Source organism: Emydura macquarii, unplaced genomic scaffold (genome assembly GCF_026122565.2).
Source record: "Emydura macquarii macquarii isolate MOO-44397 ecotype Brisbane River unplaced genomic scaffold, CSIRO-AGI_Emac_v2 contig_2975, whole genome shotgun sequence".
Lineage (NCBI taxonomy): Eukaryota > Metazoa > Chordata > Testudines > Chelidae > Emydura > Emydura macquarii.
The window spans coordinates 4,150,934-4,177,812 of record NW_027133112.1 but is presented as its reverse complement, the minus strand read 5'-3'; the positions used below and the strand labels follow the sequence as shown (position 1 = coordinate 4,177,812).

General features: G+C 37.0%; 1 protein-coding gene and 1 long non-coding RNA gene across 5 annotated transcripts in view; one reads left to right on the top strand and one right to left on the bottom strand.

Moving 5' to 3' along the window:
- The window catches only part of VSTM2A (V-set and transmembrane domain containing 2A), a 34,490-nt gene extending 15,913 nt beyond the window's left edge, over positions 1–18,577 (top strand). The window contains exons 5-6 of one of the 4 annotated variants that reach the window (XR_010924168.1): positions 17,174–17,311; positions 17,434–17,542. Coding sequence is in view for 3 of the 4 variants with exons in the window: in XM_067569947.1 (XP_067426048.1) it covers positions 17,434–17,522 (89 nt within the window). In the remaining variant the exon portion in view is untranslated. Of the gene's footprint in view, positions 1–12,065; positions 12,177–17,173 lie in introns of those variants that run through there. The other 3 variants (XM_067569947.1, XM_067569948.1, XM_067569949.1) reach the window with 3 other exon arrangements.
- Positions 1–26,879, bottom strand: part of LOC137167698 (uncharacterized) — a 128,719-nt gene that overhangs the window by 4,951 nt on the left and 96,889 nt on the right. The window contains exon 2 of the long non-coding RNA XR_010924169.1: positions 9,061–9,161. This is a non-coding gene — a long non-coding RNA (uncharacterized lncRNA). The remainder of the gene's footprint in view (positions 1–9,060; positions 9,162–26,879) is intronic.

The following is a 26,879-nucleotide window of genomic DNA, read 5'->3' as shown; positions in this document are numbered from 1 at the left end:
TTTTCTTTGCTTGAACAGGGCTGGCATGCTTGGTACATTTGCCCTTTGAAGAACCTCTGCATTGATAACTTTATTTTGCCATTTGAGGTTGAGTATACAGCGTAAGCAGCCTAAGCGAAACTGTTTAACCTTTTCTCCTGTTGAGCATAAGTTGTCCATGTTTCCCCACCATACAAGAGAGTGCTGAGGATGCAAGCTTGGTACACTAGCATTTTGGTCTTGATGGTGAGCTTTGAGTTGTTCCATGCTCTTTAGTTACTAAAGGTGGTGGCAACCTATCCACTGCAAACGCTTAGTTCTTCATCCAGTGAGAGGCTGGTAGACACTGCAGAACCTATGTAGCTGAACTTTTGGACTACTTTGCATTTAAAGTGATGAAAGGATCTTGTGGAACCCCCCTGTCCTAATACTACTGTTTTCTTAATGTTGATGATGAGAGTAATGCCTGACAAGCACTTGAAAGGTGGTCAGTGAATTCCTGTAGTAGATCTTCATCATGGGCTATAAAGGCAGCATCATCAGCAAATAGAAGTTCCCTGATTAGCACCTTTTTGAGTTGAGTCTTGGCCTTAAGTCGTGAGAGATTGAAGAGTTTCCTATCTGATCTTATGTGGAGATACACTCCATATTTCACATGCTTTAACACACAGTTCAGGAGTACCGAGAAGAAGATTCCAAAGAGTGTAGGGGCAAGAACATATCCTTGCTTCACTCCACTTTTCATCACAAAGCTGTCCGAAGTAGACCCGTCAAACTGGACATTTGTTCTTATACTGTTGTGAAATGAATGTAGGTGCACTAAGATGACTTTTGCGAAAGCTTTTCTTGCTATACTTAGTAGACAGATATCCTGTTGTTACAGTTGCCTTTGTTTTTATATAGACTGATGATGTGTGTGTCATGAATCTGTTGAGGCACTTCACCCTTTTTCCAGAATTTAGGTAGCAACTGATAGAAATATGGTAGTAGGCTTTCTTTCCCACATTAAGAATTTCACTGTGATGCCATCTTTTCCTGGAGCTTTTCCACTTGATAGCAAATCAGTGGTTTTACGGTTGGAAAATTATAACTTTTTGATGGCTTATTCTATATGTATAGTTTGTGGGCTTTTGTATATCTCTGTGGGTCTTGTGTATCCCTTATTTACCTCACAGGATGTTATGAAGCTTAATTAATAAAAGTCCTTACATCGCTAAGAGATATTTCAATAAAAACGCTATATATACCTGCAAAGTAGTATAGTGATAGAAACAGAGATATAGACTAGACAGAGGATGTGAACCAGAGAGAGCAAAAACATGTTTTCCAAAAAAATACACTAAAGAAGTATTAAGGTCTATTTTAAAATGCCAGGGAAGCAAAAATCAGAGCTGTCATAGCTTGACCCTCATATTTCATATGTATGGGCTGCTGTAAATGAAGTCTGCCATCACAGAATAACCGCAATCTGAGTAATATGACAGCCTAATATGCATATATTCAGAAAAATGTGCTATGTAGGTGGAGTGATAGACATTTTCTCTGCATAATTCATAAGAGTGTTTCATATTCCAAAGGTAAAATTACACATTTCATTTATCACAAGGTCTTGTAACTGCAGGCAATGGTGTAATTTGCTAGAGGCCAAACTGTGAAACGAATTTGGTTCCATGCAAAGAGAAGCCAAATGAACTACAGAGACTGGGCCAAATTTGTCTGTTTCATTGCTGTAAATCCAGAGTAACACCACTAACTTCAGGAGAGTCAGTCTAGACCTACACCAGTATAGCTGACGGCAGTATCTGACCTACTGAAAATGGGCACATCCCAGAACTACTCCCATTCCAGTAAAACTCTAGCAGAACATTCAAAACCTCTGGCTGCACCTCTGTCAACTCTCAGTGAGTCAGGGTGACAGGTCACAAAGGGACCATGGCTACAAAAAAAGAAGTCATTTCAGGCTAAAATTACGATTGCTTAAATGCATACTGCTCTGATTCCTAGGAAACCTATATGCTTCTCAGGATTTACTAATTGAAACACAGAACTGGCTACATACTAGAGCCATCTTAGTAACCCTTTTGCCATCTTAGAAAGGAGATATGTGAAGAGCATCTCCTTTTATGGCGGGGGGGTCAGTATGTAACCCGTGAGGGAGCAAGCAGGGGAAGATGGGTCTTTGCATCTTGTAGCGCCAACTGAATTCCTTGAATCAGGAAGCCCCACAGCAGACTTCAGTACCAGGCAGGAGGAGATAGGGAAAACATTATAACATTAATTGAAGCTGCTACTTTGGTAAATGGATGCCCCCCACACCTAATTTCCCTCCCCCCCCCCCCACACACACACCATTGGATCTGTGGAATCCACAGTTCTAAATCTAACAGTTTAGAATGCAGACACCTTTTTCGGTCCAAGTTGTAGTGTTATAGAATATTCACCAACATTTTTCCTTCTGTCTACATATTTGATCTCCATATAGAGTCAGCCTACAAAAAGCCTGCACCCTTCACTGATGTTACGGGCAAAATTCCCACTGACGTCAGTGAGAGCAACATTAGACCCTTTGGGGCTGATTTTCAGAAGTGATGAGCATCCACAATGCCAACTGAAGTCAACAGTAGCTGTGTGTGCTCAGCATTGCAGAAAATCAGGACCATACGTTGTTGTTTTTTTAAAGAGCACCATTGATTTTGTTTCCTTAAACGTTTTCTGTACCAATTGTAATAAATCCATCAATAAGCTATGTATAGGTAATAGGCTATATGGTACCATATACTATATATAAACATCTTAAACATCTATAAACTATCTTAAACATCTTTTCATCCCATACTTTTTTTTTTAATTTAAAAGGACTTGCCTATTTACCTTTTCTGGAAACAGCAATCATTTTTAGTTAGTCTCAAATGACAGAATAAACTATGAACTTATTAGTTGATAGTAAATGTGGGCCTCAGTCTACAATGTGCTAAGTTCCTTCAGCTCCTATTGATCTCACATATGATGCAAGGAGCTATAATGATATAGAAAACAAAAATGAGCAACAAAGAAAAATAAACACCTCTGTCACTCAAGGGGTAACTTGACAGATTCCATACACTTCTACACACTCTTTTCTAGGAAATCAAGTATGGCCCAGGGAATCATATTTTTCTACTTGAATGGTATACCATAATTAAAAATAGTGATAGAAGTGACTATAAATTGTATAATAAAGCTGTATCTGAGGTGATACTATTTTTGTTCCAAATTCCACATTAAAGTAAATTTTGATGACAAGATTTAGTTAATTAGGCTGGGATTTTCAAAGAAGAAGAAAGCAATTAGGTTACTAACTTCTTTAGAATTCTTTGAAAATCCCAGGTTAATTTATTTTGTATATAAGCCTATCCCAGGCTTTAGGCACCCCGGGGGCAATCCTAGACCCTATTGTCAATGACAGTACTCCCATTGAATTCAGTGGGGCCAGGATTTCATCCCCTGCTGCCAATTAAAAAAACATAAATCAATTAAAACAGCAGTAACTGTCCCTACCCTTCCATATCACTGCCAGTCAGTAGGAAAATATTATAAAACAAAATCTCACGACCCCTCAAATTCCCAAGAGAGATAAGAGGACTGTGATCTGAGAGAAGAATGTACACAAAAACTGCATTTCAAGGTATTTGTTCTAGTAATTACCAGGCTTAGTCCTGACAGGTGGTGAGCACTGTGACTTGATCCCATTAAGCACATGTTTAACTTTAAGCAGTTTAAACTTTAAACTGAAGTCAATGAGAGTATTCACATGCTTAAAGTTAAGCACATGTTTAAGTACATTGCTGGATGTGGGCCAAAGTGCTCAGCACCTTACAGGGTTGAGTTCCATAAAAGGATTACTTTTCTGAGGCAGGCATGGAGTTCATAATGTGGAAAGTAATATTAGTTGCTTTGTTCTGGGAGCTCAGTGCTGGGCAATTACCTCCTGTAAAGCCAGTGCAGTATGTTGGGACAATAATAGACCTAAAAATGGAAATGATCATTTTGAAATATCTTCCCATGTTCAGAAATTCATCTTACCCTTTCCTTGACCATAATACAATTTACCTACACAAACCTATATTGAGATCTAGTCTCTATATGTACATACTACATCCATTTAGCTGTCCATCTACCTAACTAACTAAAGATATTGCTCTGTATGTTCTTAAGCCTATCACTTATATTTTAGTCATTTAAAAATGCTTTAACCTATATGGATTATCTCATCTTCAGAATCAAGAATGATAAATTTCATGAGGGAGCCTCTGAGGATTTCCCTCACTAGAGGAAGTAAATAATTCAGTTCCACATGTCTAATTAACCACTGGGAAGAATATACATGGTTCATGTAGTTTTGTTTGCTCACCCAAATTAGTTATCATTGCTGTTCAATCTGGTGTCTTGCACCAGGACATTGGAGATTACAACATATGTGACAGGGCATGCTCTTGGAATTATGGACAGAGTTTCCTTGCTCCAGAAACAAACCCATTTGTTACCCGACAAATATACGGCAATGTAGAGGGCATATTTGCCTGGTTTTGTATGTGAAGCAGCAAACTTCCTTTCTGTGATGGAAAATCCCACTCCAGAAATATCTTCATAAAGGTTACAGTGTAAAAAAGAATAAGCCAAATTCTCTGCCGTCTTAAATGGATAAACACTATTGGAGTCAATTGAACTGCATCTGCTTATACTAACAGAGAAATAAACATTAATATGAAAATGTATTTCAATGTTACACAGGGCCCTGAGATGAGAGTGAAGAGTTCTGTCTTTCATCAGTTCATTCCAGCGGGGGAGGCATAACAAGCTGGCTGGGAACCAAAGAAAGGGAAAGAAAAAAAAACTGAACTCAGATATTTGGAATTATTTCAGAGTTCATTTTTTTCCCTGGATGGAATCTTTCCAAGGTGTTTCACTCTGAAAGCTTAGCCTTGGCCTACTCTAAAACACTGCACTCTTAGTAACTAGTCATCCTCTGAGATTTTTCATTGAACTAAAATCAGTCACAAGGCACAGAGAGGCTAACAACACATACCCGTCTCTGGGTGTGAGTATTAGCTATAATAAAAATAATTAATCCTGAATCATTGATTAGAAAGTTGGATGTCATTTGAAGAACATACAATGATCTCTTTCCACACCATGCACAGGGTTCATCCCCCCCCTTTTTCATTTTACCATTTAATTCACAAAATGCCTCTGACACACTTTGTCACTGCAATTTGCTACACTTCACCCCCCCTCCCCCCCAGGCTTTCCAGTCTGATACATCTCATTGAAGTTTGACCCCCACATAGTGGCAAATGCTACATGTCTGGAACAAAGCTGTCTAACATAACAAAAAGAGTAACAACATAAAAGTGAGAGTTAATGGATTGTAGATACCATTCAGATAGACTCTACGTGCTCTGCAACAGTGACTAAAACACAGTTCGAAAGCCATTTTGTTGCTGCTGTTTCTTCTGCTGCTACTGTTGCTGTTATTACCTCAGCTGCTATTGTTGTTTCCACTCACAGTGTCACTGGGGAAACTGTACAGCGAAATAACACCTGCAGAAGAGCAGTGCCGATTGACGCGATGAAAAATAAAATACAGGGTTGCATACCACAGTAGACCTACTGTATTATCCTCCCACCTCCAATTCCTCCTCTGCCACTGAACAAAATGTTAAAATGACAATATTTGTTGGAGAGGAAAAAAATTAGGAACTGAGGAATAAGCAGTAGGTTGGCACTAAATCATTAAGGGCTTGATTCTCAGCTGTTGTAGGCCAATTGATTTCAATGGGGCAATGCAGATTTATACCAGGCCCTAAATGTTATAGTACTGTATCTGCCTAAAACTCCAGCTGCTGAAATAACAGCTCACACATTTATTTATTTCTTGAAACATATAAAAATATCTGAGGGTGTCCATTCTATGTCCTAGGTGCCTACTACATAGAATACTTGCTAAGGATTGCCCAGGGTTCTAACTATCCCAGCCCTCATTGGCCTGAGGAAAAAGTTAAACATAAATTCAAAGAGAATAGTAGAGAATCTGAGTGATTTGGAACTTCTGGGAGGATGGAATTAAAACATTGATACAAACACTCTAGGCCTGATTCTCTCATCACATGATTTTTATACCAAAGTGACCTAGTGGATTTTCATGGAGTTACTTCCAATTTACACCAGTGCAAATGAGAGGTGAATCAGGCTAATCACATCTAAAAGATTATGTTGAATATTGGCAGTTAGGGGCAACAGTTGGTAGGTGGCTTGCATACCTAGCACAGAGATGTTTCTCTATAATGAGCAAAAATTCTTCAGTGTGAGACACACAAACTTATTTTTGTAGATGTTCTTTTTATGGAAGTACTTTTGAAAGCTTGTGAGATAGTATCAGGGCTAATCCTAGTTAGGATTTTTTTTTTTTGAGAGAGATGGATGAAGTGGTATGTAGGAGGAGGAGATGGGTGTAATTACATTTTGAAATGTGACTCACATTTTTGTGGGTAATTTGAAGGTCTCATAACCATCCAGAAGCTGTATTGTTATTCTGGGTTTGGGTTAAATTGCAATCTAATGTGTAAGAATGTGGTGAGGATTTTATGTGCCAGCCAGGTTTAGTTAAGATAAAGTTTAAGAAACTGATCAGCAGTACAGCTGTCAACAATTAAACACATCATTTCAAACAAATTCTAGGTCACTGGTAAGCAAGCAGCATTAATGCATTGGTTTATTCCTTTGTCTACCATGCATTTTGAAAAATGTCTGAGATTTTAAGCCCACTGTTTCCAGGGAAGAAGCAAAGAAAAAGGCTGTTCAGTGCACAAGGAATCAATTAAGAGTATTCACAAAACATGCTGCCATTGTTTCCCAAATATTAGGAGTAACTAACAATTTACTAAGTTACGATTTTAGCTGCACTACCAGAGCCTGCAACCTGCTGTGTCTATTATAACTAACACTGGATCTTGGGCTGCTCCTGAAACCAGTTTGAACAACCAGCAGTGACATTTCAGAGGCCAGTATACAAAGACCCCATACAGCTCAACCCTTTTGCTGAAAAGTACTTACTCATGTATATCGACTGTTGAAATCAATAGTCAGGGGAATAGTCAGATGAGTAAAGGACATTCAGTGTGAGAAAACATTACAGAATCAGGCCCTACGTTAGGGAAGGGAAGTCAGCTATCAGTCATAAAAGGCTGAAGTATTATTATGCCTACTCATGATTGAGAACAAATGATATAAACAACCTCATACACTGAAGAGCTTGTGGGGGGGGAGAGGGGTCAAGAAAGATGTAAGATCAAGACAAGAGAAGGATAAAATAAAGAGTGACACCACACTAGATATATAGCTTGGAAAGTCCCTGGAGAAGTATGGTGGGGACTAGTAGCACACTAACTAGCTCAGATTATACAAAAAGTGAATAGATCCTTTGCTCAAAACTTGGAATGAACTCAACCATTCCTGAGCTCTGAAAACTTCAAGTTTCTCTTTATTTTTAATGCCTGAACATTTAGGGCTTGTCTACACAAACGTTTAGTTTGCAACAAGCTGGGATATGAATACACCCTGTACTAGCCTGTCATGAACTCAGTATCTGTATCGACTGTTGGAAAAAGATTCCAAGTGTGTTTCGTTACCCTGCACCGATAAGAGACCCACACAGGATTTCAGGCTGGACAGTCTCCAAAAGAGTTTATTCTGCAGAAGGTCGATTCCCAAGCCCACAAGTGGACAGTGGAAAAAGACCCCGAACGAAGGATTACAGACAGTTTTATACCTTATTGCTTCTTAAACATTCATGACAAGACCATACATATCCCCCTTACAAGGGCACAAAACCTATTTTCTCTATAACTATTGGTCTATATTATTATTCATAAAATACTTTTACAGATATTTTGCAGCTAACTACAGCTTATCTATCAAGGTTGCAGAGCTTGCTGAATTCAGCGAAGGCTTATCTCCTTCTGCATTCCTAAGAACTTTCCATGATCTATGCACAGAGTGAAACGGCCTTGCCTTATAAACAAAGAAGCTGCAAAAATGGAGTAACTATAGTCAAGCAACTAAAAATCAGCTTACAGGACCTTGCTGCCGCAAGTGTCTTAGTGTCTTAGTGCACTTTTATCTACTCCCATTTCAAAGTGGAGTAGATCCAAGGTTGGTGAGGAACTATTAGTGCATGGCAGCAGGGTCCACATGGACACTTACTGCGTGGCAGGCTTGTGCCGGCAATATTCACACTCCAGCTTGCCGCAAACTTAATGTTTATGTAGACAAGCTCTTAACCTCACAATATTAACAATACAGTTAAAGTCTATAAGTACCTGGAAGGGAAAATATTCTTGTGATTAGAATATAGGGCTTGAGGACAGGACAGTTGGGTTCTCATACTTTATCACTAACACTTGCTCTTTCACAGCCTCACTATGCAACCTCTAGGCAAATCACTGGTAATCTCTCTCTGTGTCTCATTGCACCAATCTGTTCAATGAAGATAATATGTCTTACCTTTCTCACAGGGTTGCTATGGGTCTTTTTTTATATTTGCTTTGAGATTCCCAAATGGAAGAGTCTATAGAAATGCAAAGTAGTAGTATTCTCCTGGGAAAATCTGTCCTTGCAAGATTTCTGGCCTCATTTCCAGACCAAAAAAAAAGTTTAGATAAGCTTTTCATAAGTATCTGAACGAAGTGCTGAACCTAGTGAGTTCACATCACTAGCAGCAGCACACATTAATGCCACATGGGATAAATTTACTTTCATTAATTTGTTTCTTGTCAAGATCTTCTGTCATTCTAATGGCAGAACTCTTGACTAGTGATGCATGGTTTGGTAATATAGTATAAAACAAAATACACTTTAAAATAACAGATTTTTGGGTTCAGCACTGAATGGATATAGTGAATTATAGAATAATATATGTTAGACATGGAACAGCCCCATTAGATTGCCAAGCCCTTCTTCCTGCAGATACCCAACAGCATGTTTTCTGGTGTTTTGTCCAGTCAAGTATGATATGTCCCAAGTGATGAAGCTTTTACCACTTACACGATTATTCCTCAGTTAGAGCCTGTGAGATGACATAGTCAAATTGAACACCAAGAGAGATGATTTGAACAGCAATATTTTGTATGGACTGGAACCAGGGCCTGGAAGGGGGAAAAGGAGAAATGTGTGATTGGAAGTCCAGTTAGGAGGACATTGCAATAGTCAAGAAGGTAAATAGTGAAGGATGAACAAAAGCTTTTGCCTGAATGGGGTAGAAAAAAAAGGATGATTCTTTAGGATCCTGTGGAGGAAGTAGTAGCATGATTGGATGTAGTCTGCATACATGGGCTAAAGGCAAGGAAGAAGCCAAAAATAACACCCAGACTTCAATCCCTCCAAGCTGTTGATCAGTTTTGTTGGTCTTCTCTGAATTATTTTTAATGTTCACAGAACTGAATGTAATATTCCATGTGCAGCCACAGCAGTGCCACACTGAGGTTTATTAACTTTCTGCTCATTATTATTATGTCCTGCATATATAACCCCAAATTACACTATCCTTATTAGCTGTCAGAGCAGATAATAAATGGATGCCTTATTTTCTATCCACCATCAGCCCCAGCTCCCTTTCATCATTAGTCCTTATACAAGTTTCTCCTTACCAGTTTTGGAACATTCTCCCCCTGGCGTATTAGCTTGCATTTCAGCAAAGTGAATCTAATTTTGTTATTTTCTGCACGTTTGTAGTATCTCTCAGCCTTTGTCCTTACAAGTGTTTGCAAATCCTCCTGATTTTAGGCTAGATTGTGAGTTGAGGCACAGCGATGAGCAACACGTGGCACCATCCCAAGCTGCCATTGTGACTCAGAACCATAGCGCAGGCACAGTTCCCTCCCTGGCTTTCCCCTTTGCTCTGAACTGTGGTGTAGTAAATTGTTACTGTCCTATACCAGCAGCAGATAACGACATCCGCCTGCTCTTGCTTAGCTGTGCTGGCCAGCAAGTTGTGGAGATAGAGCAAGATTTCTGCCCATTCCCCTACCCCACCATTTGGGAGCAGGAAAGGTAAAGTGATCACCCAGCACCTGCTTACACCTACGGGCTTGGACCAGGTCTAGGTAGCTTGCACAGAGGCTTAAGGGGAGTTCTTATGGAGTAATATATGTCCTGCTTCTACCATTAAAATCTTCTGATAACTAATATTCTGGTTATTCCTTCTTCCAAAACACTAAGGGACAGAAAGTGTCAGATCCTTACATAAGTGTGCAGGGGAGGAGACCACTCAAGGCTTCTGCTCTGTTCCATGACTCATCTTTTCCAATGGCCGGTCACAATTCCAGTCCCAGAGCTCAGGCAATGGATGATGCAGCCTGTGTAGCTCTCCTAGTCACTAGGTTCTTTAAGGAGGGACAGCTCACCCATAGGCTGGGGTTACCATGCACCAGCACCAACTTGGACCAGAAAGTCAAACTTTGGTCCTCAAAATCTGGAATCTTTAACTCCTCAAATACATGCATGAATGATTGGCAGTGAAGACTTAGGGTGGAAAGAATTCCTTCCACAAAATACAATTTATTCTCAGATGAGTTTAAGGAAAAATTCTTCAAAGCAGAGTGTGGGTGTGTGCACTTTAGTTGCATAAGAGAGGTAGGGAGTAGAACTGGTCAAGAATTTTTTTGGTGAAGAATTCCCTTTTTACTGGAAAATGCCTATTTGTTGAAACCAAAACTGTTTACAAAACAGGGTCAGTTTTGATGAATCTCCTGACTCATAAAAGTTAGTGGAAGAAAGTTTTTAAGTTCTCACAACATTGTGTTTCTATATTTTTTTTACAATGAAGTTTTATTTTTTCATGTCGAAGTGACTTTTCAGTTTGAAATTTCAGTACATTTAGACTAAAAAAATGTTTTAAAATGAACAAATGTTTGTGATGTTCCCCTCTGCAATCTGGACTGGCGAATCACTGTGTCACCCTATCCCCCACTCCTGGAGCCCATCTTACTCTGCTTTGCTGTGTGAACTCTCACTCCTGGACAGATCATGCACAGCCTCCATCAAGCCAGTTGCTCCCAACTGAGTGAGCGAGTGCTCTTGGTAAATCACTCTTTAGATCTTGCTACAGAATGACCCGAGCCAATATTCCCCAGTCCCAGATGCAACCCTAGGAACTTCCATCTTACAATTTTCAGTGCTGCCCCCTGGATACTGCAAACTCATAATCAATTTAACAAAGAAATTGATATATACAAGACTTGTCACTTCAAATGGAGTCTCTAGCACACCTTAAATCAAATGCATTCTTTTAGATAAAACAAACAAATTTATTAAGTACAGAAAGATTTTAAGTGATTATAAGTCAGAGGAAAACAAGTCAGATTTGATCAAGAGAAAACAAAAGGCAAATTGCATTCTAAACTAAGCTTAACACTTTCAGCAACCTTAGAAACTTAGATGATTCTTAACACAAGCTGGCTGGATTTCTTTCCAGCCAGTCTCCCCACTGGGTCAATACTTAAGTTGCTTGGTGGTGTTTGCAGGTGGAGATGGAAGAGAGCTAGAGATTGCAGAATGTCTCTCCTTTTTAAAATGTTCCTTCGTCCCCCACCTTTCAGGGTCAGGTGACAAACAATGTTCGTGTATGATTCCCTCCATGTCCTGACTCACTGAGGTCCTTTGTGGATTCGTTTGTTGATGTCTAGGCCAGTCCTTTGTTCCTGGAATGTTGAGCTGGATTGTTCTAAACAAGCCCTAATTAGGTGCAAATTGCTCCTCTGCTCAGAGAGTCTTGCTTGGATATGTTTTAAGACATGAGACATATCTTTGGTATATCACATCACGAAACCTCATAACCATACACGACATTGCAACAAACATACTAATAACAATAATGTTCAATACGTCATGAGCATTCCAGAACCATCATACTTTGCATTAAACAATACACAGTTACACTATTAAGGTGATCATGGGGGTTCACAGTGTGTCACAACACTGAAATCAAAATGAACACACTGAAATTTTCAAAATAAAATATTCTGTTTGACCTGAACCATTTTTTTTTTCAGATTTTGGCTTGTGAAAAATTTCAAGATTTTCACTTTTTGGTCTGATTCTGGATGTGTTTTTTTTTTTTTTTTTTTTGATATCTCAAAATATTTTACTGGACAGGAAAGTTTATCTTAGGCAAAGAAGGACATTGACTGATAGAGTGCGGACAGAAAAGGAATTTATTCATTTCAGAACTCTGAAATAATGAACAATAAAATCTGAAATTAAATGAACCCTGTTGGTTTTAACTGTCTTTAAAAACTCAAAACTCAGTGAGCCTTACAATAAACCTGGTTTAAGATTCATAAATAGCTTGAATGAATTTAGGGCAAGTATTAAGTTATCCTGAGCTGATTTTACAAAGAAATCGTGCAGAATTTTGGCTTCTTGTCATTTTGACTGGATTTGGCTTTGAGACTTAAATTATTTGAAACCCCAAATCACAAAGGAAAACTGCAATGCAAAACAGCCAAATTTTCATACAGTTTTATTTATGACTCAGGCATTACATGTAGTTAAAAAAACCTTTATAAATGTATATACATACATAATGTTGTAAACCAGGTGATACCTATTGAGGCCACATGATGAACTGAAAAGTTTGTGATTAACTGCACTAATTCTGACCTCTGAGCACTTTGCTCATTAATTAATCTCTGACATTTCTTCTAACATTCCAAATCTCATTTGGATACCCTTAAATCAGCCTGTATTCAGTGGGACTATCTTTGGAGTAAGATACTATTTATTTCGAGTAAAGTTCTAAGAGAATCTGGCCATTATGATTTAGAATATTTGCCAGGTAGTAACAGCTGGGAGGATGTGAGGCACTCAGGGACCCAAGGATTCTGCAGAGGTTAGCAGTCACTAAGCATTTGCCTAACTAAATTTCCTGAAGTTCCATGTTCATAGAAGCATACTGCCTTACACCTCAGCTAGGTAAGCACTTTAGGGACATTGAACAAATGTATCTGCAACTGGGGCAGAGAGGACTAAAATAGCTGCAAACTTTACATAGCTGGTATTTTCCCCCTTAACGGAAAACAAAAACAAATTGCAAAAAGACATTTCAAACAAACAAACAAACCTGATTTTGTTTGTAAAATTTTGTGATCGACAACCAAATGGGACTTGGAGACTCTAGTCATTATCAGGACTGTCGGCCTATGAGTTGCTTGACCAATTGATCTTTGGATCAATTGTGTTCTGCAGTTATACTTTTGAAATCATCCCTTCTGCTGAAAAATAACATTTAAATGGTAATATTTTAAAAGTAATGGTAATTTCAGAATAACGGTAACATTCACTAGTATATAGGTACACATTTAGGTTGTATCTGTCAGTGTTAGCTGTAAAGGTGGGTTTATTATTTTCAACACTAAGGCCAATATTTGTTAATTTTTATTTTTCATAAGTGTGTGCATCACTACTCAACACTCCACCCCCCTACTGCTATTTAAATAAAACCACACATTTGTATCAAAGGGATTCTCAAAGATTTTCATAGTATGCACCATATTTTAAGAGTGTCTCATGGAACCTCTCCTCCCAATCATGCCCATGTCTGGCAAATAGAGCATTTGGATACATGGAAAAGTAATGTTAAGAAAATATTTAATGTATGTTTCACTTCTTTCAATGCACTTTAGCAACTGAAACAAAAAGAAGACCCGGCACTATGTGACCAGCCAGATCTCCTTTCACCAACAGCAAGTGCTCTGCAGGCTACCAGTGGTTCATGGACCATAGTTTGAGAACTTCTGGTATAAACATTAAGTAGCATCTCTCATGTAATATAGCAGTAGCGCACACACAGTTCCATTCTTTCTCCGGAGCATTATACTGGATCAAGCTTTGCACAGCACACACAATCTGTACTAAAACTTCTTTTAGCTTGTTAATTATAGAAAGATACTTTTAGAAATGGCAGGCATATTAGTGATCAACTTTGGAAATCCACAGCAGACAGTTTGCAACTAGCATTACTAGGCTCACAATTCCACTGGTGCTACTCAGGCCCTGGCCAGACATGTATATTAGAAGTCCATCTGAACCAAAGCCCTGAATCTGAACATCCTGCAGTTTGGAGACATATGGATCTGGATCCAGATATTAAGTTTGCACCTGACTTTAGTCTCTATGAAGGGTTGAACCTACAGGCCAGATTTAACATCCCTCTGACCTTTTGGGAAATCTAGATTTGGATTTGAAATGTGCATCAAAGGATCTAGTTCTGTTATGTAGTGTTTTATCATATCCTAAAAAGAAGAAATTGAGAGCAATACAAAATAGCTTCCAGTGACTTCAAAAGAAACAGGACGGATCCTTAAACAGTTGCATTTTGTTTTATTGCTTTAATGTTTTCTGCACATTGTATATGCTTCCCACTACCCACAAATAGGGAAGATACAAACATCTCTCTTCCCTATTTGATAATGTGAGTATGAGTATAAAGAAATTTATTCAATGCTTTAGTAAAAAATCTGAATACATTTAGGCTCCTACTGTATTTCAAAAGGCATCTCTGAAAGGATAAAAGTGCTTTTAATCTTCACCACCATTCATACTCACTCATATTCATTGTAGTTCAGAAATCAATGTTATTTGATAGCAGATATTACTAGAAATATTTCTGTCATGGTTGGATGAGCATGCTGAAAAAAAAATAAATCTACTTAGAACAAGTAAGACTCAAATATTGCATTGGAATACTACAGGATCAACCCCTGTAACAGCTTAAGGGTTCTGATGCAGGTCCATGATTACAATGTTCCATAACCAAAGTAACCTCAAATATTATTAACAGACTTGAAATATTTTAATGTTAGGATTGTTCCTAGCCTTCCCAAAATGCTCAGTTAAGCTTTAACTTGCACATGTTGTATATAACAAAACCAACCCACCACAGACAGAAGGATCTGGAATTTGTGTGGTGGAAATGACATGATCTGGAGGATGCATCTATGCAATGATTGAGAGAAAAGGATACTATCTGGAGCATGCAGTGCATCATCAGTTCTGGGTTCTCTAAAAACGGTGGCTGAAAAAAAGATTGGTCGCAAATATTGCAGTTTTGCCTTTTCCAACTGTGAAACACTTAGGTCAGTTTCATTTTGTAAGATGGCAATTTCCTTCAAACCAAACAAAACTGTGCTATAGTTTTCAAACTGTCAGTCTATGTCCTCATTAATCAGTTATTCAAAATAGGGCCTTTTAAAAATATCCACACAGGACCTGTAAACATTTGTTCTTAAAGTGGGCTGTAGATTTCATGCAGAGAGGATGTGATTCCAATGACTTTTTAAAGAATTTGATTTATCAATTCAGATAGGATTCTATTGATAACAAGATAAAAATCACAACAAAATAGTAAAACTAGTTGGAAAAAAATAAAAGTAACACAAACTAGTCTAACTGTAGAAAAAGTCCTCATTAAACTAACTGAAGAAAAGAGGAAAATCTCAAGAAGATACGATGAACCATATAATAATGTAAGATATATACAGAAATGGTACATTCTATGATAAAAAAAGATATACCCAGAACACTACAAGCAACAAATAAGACTGAGTTGCAGTGGCCTTTGGATCCAATCATGGAAACAGTTGTGGATATAAGCAATTATCAAGGGAGTAGTTCCATTGCAGTCCTGTGAGCAAATTTGCTAATGTGCAGAATCAGGTCCTTAATCTCAAATCATATTATATTTTACTGTATGTAGTCTGAGACTTTCAAATGAGAATAAAGAAATTAGGCTTTCAACTCCCTTTGACTTACAATGGGAGGTGGGCACTCAGCTTCCTTTAGCCCCTTTGAAAATCCCATGAATAAAATAAAGTGGATGTCATTACAAAGTCCAGATTTGTTCCAGTTTCTATGCATACAGGGATATTTGCAACCTCAGTTCGTTCAGATAGCCTCGTGTGTCAACTGTGTGTAAGAGTTCTGTATATACAAGTTACAGTGAATCACATTAATTCAATGTACAATGAACCCGCACATTTTATTTGAAAATGGAAGCAATATATTGGGACCTGGGATTTAGTTTGAGCTCCATTCTAATAGAGAAAGGAAAGCAAATATTTTTTGCTTTATCTAAAACTATATGCTCTAGGCAAAAGAGGACAAATATTTAACTGGACAGACATTTATAAACTGAAGGGAAAAAACACTTGTCATAGCACCTGTGATACCACCAACTTCCTTTGTCTTTTAATAATACATATTATAGATTTATGAAGTCAGATGTGCACTTTTTTGTTGTAAGGAAATTCTGGACCACACTTGATATTGAAGTTCCCTATGTAAATAGTCTATAAATGTTTAGAGGATGATTAATAGATGTTTTCATCAGTGGTAGATCAGTTATTAGGGTACAAAACCACAACAGGTTGCTTATAAGCATCGATGATTTTATAACCATCTATAAACACATACTGATCATATTTGTAACATCTAATCAATCATTTATTAACCCTTTATAAAGAGAACCTTAATGTAGCATGTGACAACATTCAGTTTACAACTTTCCCCTAAAGTAATGTAAATCCTTTTGGAGTTTCTGAAAGCATTAATTTATAATATACAGCAATGGTCTCATACTTCCAGACCTAGCATGTCATACATCTAGAACACAAAAATACTTGCTGTGCCACCTTTTTAATTTTAATTAGTGTAGTTCTAAGGGATCTTATTCTGCTAACATATGTTAAATCTAGTGCCACAGTTTTAAAACTGCTGATATATGGCATCATCTTAGGTTTCTAAAGAGAAAAGAAGCCCCTGGAAGATCTGATTACTCAAAAATAAACATACTTCAAATAGTTTAGCATATATTTCTTCTCTTACACCACACTGCTGTTCTCCTAGGTTCCTTAGCATTGCTTTCATTTTGCAAGCAAGTATTTTGTAGCCAACAGGATATTGTGTTGTTAGTAGCTAATATTATCATTACAGAGTAACTTTAGAAATTAATTTTGTAAGGAATGCTTTGAGGTGGAAGGTGTTCAGATTTGTTTCTCTTGATATTTGGTAATTGGATTACAATTGTTTAAAAAGACATACAAAAAAACCCCCAAAAAACCTCCCTGGGACTGAAATACTTTGTATGTGTTGTTATTTGCAGTGCATGCCAAGACATTCATGGGCACCAGAGCCAAGCTGGCGAGCTAATTAAATATATAAAATGTATGTGTTTAAACAGCCTTATAAGGAGCATTGGAAATCTGCAAGATGAGCGAATATCTTATAACTTCTTCCGCAGGTGCGAGGATAGCTACAAGCCATGGACTTTCTGTCCTGCTTCTTGTTTGTGGCTTTGTGAAGGGTGCTTTGCTTTAATCTAAAAGTGCTGACTTTTTCCAATATCACTTTCTCTTCTTAAAGCAAAGAGCAAATCGCCTGTAAAATCCACGGAGCGGACAGCAAAGCTGACCCTAACCTCCAACCACCACTCTGCACCCAATGTACTCTAATTCTCTACACATGGAGCACCTTCTTCAGGAAGTACAAAAAAAACAAAACAAATATATATATATATATAGATATATATATAAATGAAGAGGATACCACGTTTTCTTGATCTATATTATTTTCTTTGGTGTATCACTGATCATTTATTTGAAGAGAACTGGTGTGATGTAACAGGACATTTTGTAACAGCAAGACCTAGTTTCCTTTTCTTTCAGCAAGCAGAAGCATCATATCCTTGACTGCTCAGGGGTTGGCTTGCAAGTCATCAGTTCTATAAAATTCACTACAGATGACATTTGGTTTCCTTCTTTGAAAGAACTCTTGCAGCCATGAGGCAAACAGCAGCCAAAAAATTAAAAAACAAAAACAAAAATTCCCAAGAAAACAATATGACTCAACATCACCTCTGACAAAAACACCTCAGAAACTTTGATGAAAGCCTATTTTTTTGTGTGCGGGGGGGAGGGCAAAATAAAAAAAAACCCCTAATGTTGCAAAGCAATTAACAGGATTAGAGGACATTGTTTCTGAAGACAAGCAAGAAGCAGTATTGAGTTTATTTATATATTGCATTTTTTCCTCTCTTTTTTCACCCCCTTCCTTTTTCTTTCTTTTCTCTTGGTTTGTTTCTTGTTCAATGGTGGCAGTTACTGACTTAGGCCAACCCCTATTGACTATGTGGTGGTTATATAAATACATCTTTTTTTGTGTGTGTTCTATATTTCGATGTGTTTTCTCTAATTTTGCAACTCCTGTATATGCAAAACTAACTTCAATTCTGTAAATTGCTTACAGTATGTGTGATATAACTTCACAGTAAACATACCATGGTCTTCATGCAAGCCAGTTTTTAATATTATCTATATGTCGTGCCACCACCAGACATTTTTCTTTCCCTTTTTTGATGAAGCATTTTTAATTTGTAATTCAGTACTGTGTGGATTTTGTAATACATGAATTCACTTCCATTGGTTTGACCCCTTACAGATGGCAATGTAGCCCTCTGTTTACTCTGTAAAATGCACATTAAAATTTGTTATGGTCTCTGAACAATGAATTATTTTACTTGTGTGTATGTTATGCTGGAGTCTGGTCGCTGAAAGCCCTTTTTATTTATTATGTTTTTTGAGGATGAAATGATTTTATCATCTGAGAATGTAAAATGTAAGTCTGCAGGCACATACTGCATACAAGCAAGGTCAAGAGAAAAAAAAAATGTGCTCCTGGAAGATTTCCTTTTAACGATGAGTTTTAGTTGAGTGAATTTACTACAAATTCACTCAACTCACTGAAGAACTCTTCCTGCTATGGCTTAAAGAGGTAGCTTTCTTTTTCCCTGCCTGTAGGTAGCTAGTGATTGTTCATTCATATTCTTAATTATATTTCTTTATGCCCATGAAGTGAAAATGAAAATGTTGCTGTTGGCTGGAAGTAATGTGCATAACATGAATTACATTCCCTAATGAAGGAAGGAAAAACTACAAATACTTGTTAATGGAATCAGTTAGGTAGTTTTAATGTACTTCCTTCTTTTCACCCCAAATGAATAATCCAAATCTTTCCTGCTGTTTCATATAATAACACAGACAATCATATGTGCATACTTTACATGGTTCAATGACCATTTATTAGAGTACTCTGTAACTATGTCTGGTCAGCTATAAGACAACTTCTCAACATCATTTTTTTTTCCTTATAGACAAGAAAATTGAGCTTAACTACATTTAACATTGAACTAATATAAGGCCTTTATATTAAATTTCAAAAGACCCACAAAGGCCCTATGTTTCCCCCTGATGTCAATATTAAAACTCCCATTAATTTCAATGGGAGCAAGATCAGACCATATGTCTCGGGGATAAAAGAGCTATGCAGTAATGCTTTCTGTCTGGATAATATAAATGTGAAATCATCTTTGGCCTCTTCGCAGATGCATTTCTAGTGACGTCACTTGAAAGATTCACAAGAGTAAATCAAACAGAATTTGGAGCATAATTTACCCTTGCAAAAATATTCAGAGTATTCCTTATATATTTTAACATTAGAGTCTTTGACCGTCAGTGCACACTGATTGAAGATTCATCTCTTATTGTGCTAGCTAGCTTCATTATCTCCTTTGAAACTTCCTTCCAGTTTTCTCTAGTCTTGACTAGGGTGGCTGGAAAACAAGAACTGATTTATTTTTTTTAAATGAGGTTTTCAAAAAAAAAAAAAAAAAAAAAATCTGCATTGGAATGAAACTGAGACCCTTCAAAAATTGCAGGAGACACAAGTGGTATTGGCATTCACCTAGGCTGTGGCAGACAGCAGTTCAAGTCCTCACCCTACCTGATTTGCTGGGCTATTGGCTCCTTTGATTTTCATCAGAAATTCCATCCTAAACCTGAAAGTGAGAAAAACCAACACATTTCCACAAAGTTTCAGTTTTCACCAATCAACATTAGAAAAAAAAAATCCTGACCTGATTGAATGTTGACTAACCCAAGTAACTTTGTATCATCTGCAAATTTTGCTTCCTCATAGTTTATTTCCTTTTTGCTATCTCTGATAAATATATTAAACAACACAGATCTTAGCATAGACCCACAGGGCACCGCACAGTCAATCTTTCGTTATGTGACTATTGACTAGGTGTTACTGTTTGTTTTCTATTTGATATACAGATGATGAAGCCATTCAAAAGAAAATTAAATATCCAGGTATTCATAAACTTGAATGGAAGGTTTATAATATTCATTTGATTATACAGTATTGCTTCCTGAGTATATTATAAATAAAAGCATTCCAAGGTATCTTAATTACTCTTACTTGTAATCAAAATGTCAATACACTCATTTCAGACTATTAGAATCTGGGAAACCAGATGTCCCATTGATTTCAACAGGAGTTTTCGGTGTTCAGGTTGACTTGACGTTAGGCTCTGTGACTATCATGAAGTAGGCTTGTGTTATAATATGCAGCTTTGTTTGCTATGCCATAACTCTTGTTTTTGCTGATTATATCTTTGCTATAACTAAGCTTGTGTTGGAGATTAAAGTGTTAATGATATTTTTGTACCATGACAAAGTCATAATTCTGCTACCCTCCAATTTTCCACTTCATCAGCAATGAAGTATATCAAATCAGTATCTTCCAAACACAGAAGCACATAGCAAACTGTTTCAAACTAGGACAAACGGGCTGCAAAACAGAAAGAATCTGATGCATAAATATGTAGAAATAAAGGAAAGAAAAGGGTAGAGAAGAGCAAGAGGCCAAGCTAGAATTCAAAAAGTGGGGAGGTAGAATTGAAATTAAAAGCGGGGGAGGAAATCACCCTTTATATGGGATTTCAGGAAATTGTGTCCACTTGTGGTGTATAGTATGGCAACCATTTTCCAGCTCTGGTTCATGTAGGACTTCATTTTGCTTGGTAATGAACACTTCCTGCAAGGTCCACTTCTTCAGTGCCCTCAGATCCCATTGGCTACATTATTTCTTGAGAACACTCTGAATCATATATCAAGCTCTGAATTGTGCAGGATGAAGCCCAGAATGCATTGTTTTCCTCGGATAATGTAAAACCTGCATTACTTTGTAAGGTGCACATGTTGAAAAAAAATAATTTTCTGAGGGATTAAAACCCCAGTCCTACGGAGAGGAAAAATGGCTAAAATCAGAATCCAAGTAAGTGGAGCATAAACAGGGGAGGAAACTTTGGTGGTATTTTTCTCCAGCACCATTACATTGCTGTTCAAGAAATAAACCAAATGACAATTATTCACTAAGAAGAAGAATGTGATGAAAAAATGTTGTCCTTTTGATGAGGAAAAGGAATACCTTAACTTGTGTAGATCTATCTAATGTACAGTTCTTTTTGTCTTGTGTGTATACTCAAGCTGTATGTCTAGATACTTTTCTTCTCTACAGTAAATCATGTAAACAAAACTCTCATATAGTAATTGATTAGGTCTCTTATATTTAACCAAATTTCAATAAAAGAATAGAAATGTCAAACCTCTCTTAGAAGAGTATTATGATAATGAAGTAATTTCCTTTCTTATGTAAAATATTAGGATTTTGTAGATTTCAAATAGGCTATCCATATATTAACTGGTGATGTTTCTTTCATATAATTTTAAACATAGATTAAGGTTCAATATAAGTTTCATTCACCAGATGTTTTTCTGTTCAAAAGTTGACATGTGCTTTGTATCTAACATAACACAAAGGACAGAGAATGAAACCATTGGAGGTGGGATGAATGATTCTGCAGAAATTCTACTCATCTAAATTCACCTACTGAGGCACTCCCAGGCAACATTTTTGTTACTCACATAACTCTTTATCAGCAGGGCAGTCCACAAAGATGCAAAATCATTAGTCAGGCCTCCAAGTCATGAGCAGCTTAAAAAAAGAGATTTAAAACAAATCTTTTGGGATCTTTTTTATTTCTTTTCTGGATTTTGTGCCCTTAATGAGCACTCAGGTCACATTTTCAAACATTTTCCTGCAATTTTGAGTGATAGAAACTCCCTTTAAATAAAAAATAAAAGCTGAGATTCCTACATGTTCACATGAATCAGGACTGAAACCTTTAACTACAAGTATTGGGAGATTTGTGAGAAAAATCACAAGAGTTGGCAACAATAAGAAAGTTAGATAATATGCTGTACTGTCAACTTGGAAACCCAAAGCTCATAATTTTAGGGCTCAATCCTGCACAGCCATCCTCACAAAAGTAATCCATTTTGAACTCATCTTGAATGTTCCCAGGCATAAACCTGAGCACTGAGGTAAGGATTTGCAGGACTGTACCCTAAAATGGTTAGTTCAAAGCTGAAAATAAAACAGTTACATAGTTAGATTTTTGTTGTTTTTTACTAGTATGAAATAAGCTGCACTGGCATTACACAGTCCTTGTTTGCCTCCTCTAAGTACCCTCATCACCAGCAAGCAAGTATTTTACAGAGGTATTCTTTTGGAGGGGCTGAATCCTCTAGGGTCTTGTCAAGCAACTGCACCATACAAGCAGACTCACAGCACTTGAGTTATTAGGCTCTGATTCTGCATCTCATATCATGCAGCTGCACTGCACGGGGCCTCACGGTCAATAGGGATCTGCCGAAAGCAGCTGTCCACTGACACATCATCAGTGGCAGGATGAGGCCTTAGCCTTTACTTTGGGAAAACTACCATTAACATCAGTGGATGTTTTGCTTTGGAAAGGATTTGGCTTGTCAACATCATTTTCTATAGCTGTTGGACGATACTTCAGGGAATTGAGTCCTCCCTTCCCTCTGTGTTGTGTTAGATTCCAACTAGTAGGTAAACCAGGTGGAGTCCTCCTCCATACTTCTCTACAACCTTAGGTTAAGCCTGTGTAATCAGATGTCACATAGGAGCAAATGCTGCTTAGCCTATGTCTAGTTTACCATAAAAATGAAAAAAGGGTCAGCTAATAGTGAGGTAAATTTTAATGGAATTTATTTCAGAACAGAAATAAAGTGGGTGGGTATTTTTCCTTCAGTACAGCTGTGGGTGATCAACTGCTCTGAAACTCAGGCCCCACATTGGTCACCCAAAACCTGAGGTGTTCAATTTTTTTTTAAATGTTGGCCTTGTTGTTTAAAAATATCACAAGTTAAAGTAACTCTTAAAACAATTAACATGGAGAAAATTCAGATTTAATTAAATGAGTTAACGCAGTTCCTTTAATGCCTGAAGTAACAAAATAGGTCAGTTGCAAATCCTGCAAATTATAAATAAAAGTTTTATATACAGTGAACTGAACCCCAGGGAATTCACTTTTAAGACAAAAATTCTTCTTTTCACATACTAGCATACAGCATGTACAGGTTTAGAGGTGACAGCCTTTGTGGAAAAGTGCTTTATTATATTCTCAGGAATTCATACTAAAAGATTAAAGATTTAATCTTTCAGTGCATTGAGATCAATAAGCTACTTTATGATCTCTTACAAAGGAAATCAAAATAATATCTTACTGATTTAAACTCATCAGTCAGTTACAAATAAAGTTTCCAATGCAGCACAGTACATTAGTACCAGCTTAAGTTTAAGTATGTAAGGAGCCATGCCATTGACTTCAGTAGGACTACTTGTGTACTTAAAGGTATAAATATGGTTAAATACATGATTCAGGATACAAATAGACACTGTAAGATGAAATAACCAATTTCTTATCTTCATGTCTTTAACAAGCGTTGCTTCTTAGCACAGATACCATTAAGTAGTTGCTGCCAAAAGGTCAGCATTTATCTATAGTTGCCATATGGCAGTTTTAAATTGTTGAACTTCTTAGTAGTAACCTCTGCAGTTGTGTCATCATATGCCAAAAAATAAAAAAATGCTCCCTCCATTGCCTCCTTGCCCCATGAAAAAAAAAAATTCCAGCCAAAAACTTTGTTATTTTCTGTGAAGTGGAATGTTTGTGCCTGATATTACTATTGGTAAATGTCAAAAAAAAAAAAATGTATGGAGCTAAATGTATTAAGACGCAAGAATGGAATCAAATACCTTGAAATGTAACTTTTAAAGGTTAATCTGCCAAGATTATCTTGGCTAAACAATGAGCATATAGTAAATTGTTTAATGCAAACCATCAGAAACAGTTTTGGTTTCTTGTTTCAAACATTCCAAATATTGTTTTATTTCATTTCCTAGATATTCAATTTTCCGTCCATTATGTCATCAACAGAAGGCTATGTATATTTTGTCTGATACTCTTAATATCACCAGTATGAGATAGCATTCAAAAAAAAAAATAAAGAAGAAACAAGATTCTCCTATACTGATGACTCACTAGCAAATGAAAGAATTACAGGCAAATAAAGGCCAAAGAGAGGGATATATTTAAATGTTTAAAAGTAGAAATCATGGAAATGTAGGCCTGGAGGTGACCTCAAAAGATCACCTCATCCATCTCCCCATGCTGAGGCAGAACCACGTTTACCTAGACTATCCCTGACAGGTATTTGCCTATCCTGTTCTTAAAAACCTTCAATGATCAGTATTTTGTAACCTCTTCCAGTCCTTAGCTATCCCTTTAGTTAGCCAGTTAAATAAGAGACTTTGTCAAACACAAGTTAATATTTTAAGTCATTTTCTCCCTTCTGAAATATTTCTCTCTGTTGTACTACCCTGTCAAACATGATAATACTGCACTTCTCTCCTACAACATATAGCAAAGGACAAACTTCCCTTTCCCTTTTATGAGAAGAGTGACAATTAATAAGACTCTTTCTGTTTAACAATAATTTAAACACGTATAATGTCATATCATGTCAAAATATCTTTATTGGAGTTGTGGGTTTGTTGATTTTGAAGAAGGGAGAAAGGTTTATTTTTTACCACCTTCATCCATCATATTGTCAGTGCAGTCCAGGAAAGACTGTTAGTTAATTGTAGCTGGGGGGCTAAGGACAGAAGCCCAACACAGTGTATTTTGTAAGCTTTACAAATGTAATTTTAAAAAAGTTTGACAGCAACGGATTGTTCAGACTGTTTGAAATACTAAATATTTACATTTCAGGGAAGTTCTATGACCTGTGTTATGCAGAGGTCAGACTAGAATGATCTTAATTGTACCTTCTGGTCTTAGAAGTTATGAACTATGAACCCAGAATACCTTCTCTATAGGATTATAACAGTTTCAAGGAAGGTCAAAAGTAAGGCCTAGAAATATTTTGAGAGAAACAAGAATTTAAAATTTGAAATTTTTCAACAGGGAAAAAAAAGGAATAATTTTTGTGAAAAATGATTTTTTTTCCCTCCCAGTTCTGCTTGAAATATTGTTAGTCTCAATCTCATTTACATCACTCAAGGAATGTAAAAGGGCCTTGAAATGGGAGCAAATAAAATCTTTCCTAATTTAAAAGTGCTATATATTGAGTGATTGGTGTGTGAAGAAGCCTTAGTATACATCAGAATCATGCTTTGTATATTGATGGCTCAGAATAAATCTGGAATACACATAATACACTATTAATTCCTCTGTGCTTTTTATATACCATGTAAATCAAGAAATATCACAGAAGATTGCATTTGACAACCAACTACATAAATTAAATTGCTTAATATAGATCTCAGAAAGAAAGAGAAATTTAAGTATTTATTACAAAAAAGTCATCTATAACGTTAGCCTTTCCTGTGATATATTTTTCAACTTTTGAAACAAAATTCAGTGCATTGTATATAAAACCTTTATTTGTAATTAGCAGGGTTTGCAACTGATCTATTTTGTTACCTCAGGCATAAAGGCACTGGTTTAATTCATTTAAATAAATCTGACTTTTCTCAATGTTAACTGTTTTAAGAGTTACTTTAATTTGTGATATTTATAGATGCCAAGGCCAACATTTTCAAAGGTGGCTACTGATTTTCGGTGCTTCAGGTTTTGGGTAAGCAATGTGGGGCCAGAGTTTCAGAGGAGTTGATCACCCACAGCTGTACTGAAGTAATAATACCCACCCACTTTATTTCTGTTCTAAAATAAATTCTGTTAAAATTTACCTCACTATTAGTTTAATCTTTTCTCATTTTTATGATAAACTAGACATAGGCTAAACAGCTTTTGCTCCTATGTGGCATCTGCTTACACAGGATTAACCTAAGGCTGTAGAGAAGTATGGAGGAGGATTCTACTGGTATACTTACTAATTGGAGTCTAATACACATACAGGGAACGGAGGACTCAATTCCCTGAAGGATTCTCAAACAGCTATTGAAAATTATGTTGACAAGCCACATTCTTACAAAAGCAAAACATTCACTGATGTCAATGGTAGTTTTCCCCAAGTAAAGACTGGGGGCCCATCCTGCCACTGATGCCGTGTGAGTGGACAACTGCATTCAGCAGATCCCTATTGACCATGGGGCCCCATGCAGTGCAGCTGCATGATATAAGATGCAGAACCAGGGCCTAATAACTCAAGCACTGCGCAAAGGAAGGCATGTACTTGTATGGTGCAGTTGCTTAACAAGACCCTAGAGGATTCAGCCCCTCCAAAAGAATACCTCTGTAAAATACTTGCTTGCCGGTGAGGAGAGTCCTTAGAGGAGGCAAACAAGGATTGTGTAATGCTAGTGTAGCTTATTTCAACTAATAAAAAACAACAAAAATCTAACTACGTAATTGTTTTATTTTCAGCTTGAACTAACCATTTTAGGGCCCATTCCTGCAAATCCTTACCTCAGTGCTCAAGTTTATGCCCATGAGTACTCGAACTGAGTTCAAACAGATTACTTTTGTGAGAACAGCTTTGCAGGACTGAGCCCTAAAATAATGAGCTTTGGGTTTCAAAACTGACAGTACAACATATTATCTACCTATTTTGTTTATTTTGTTGTCAATTCTTGTG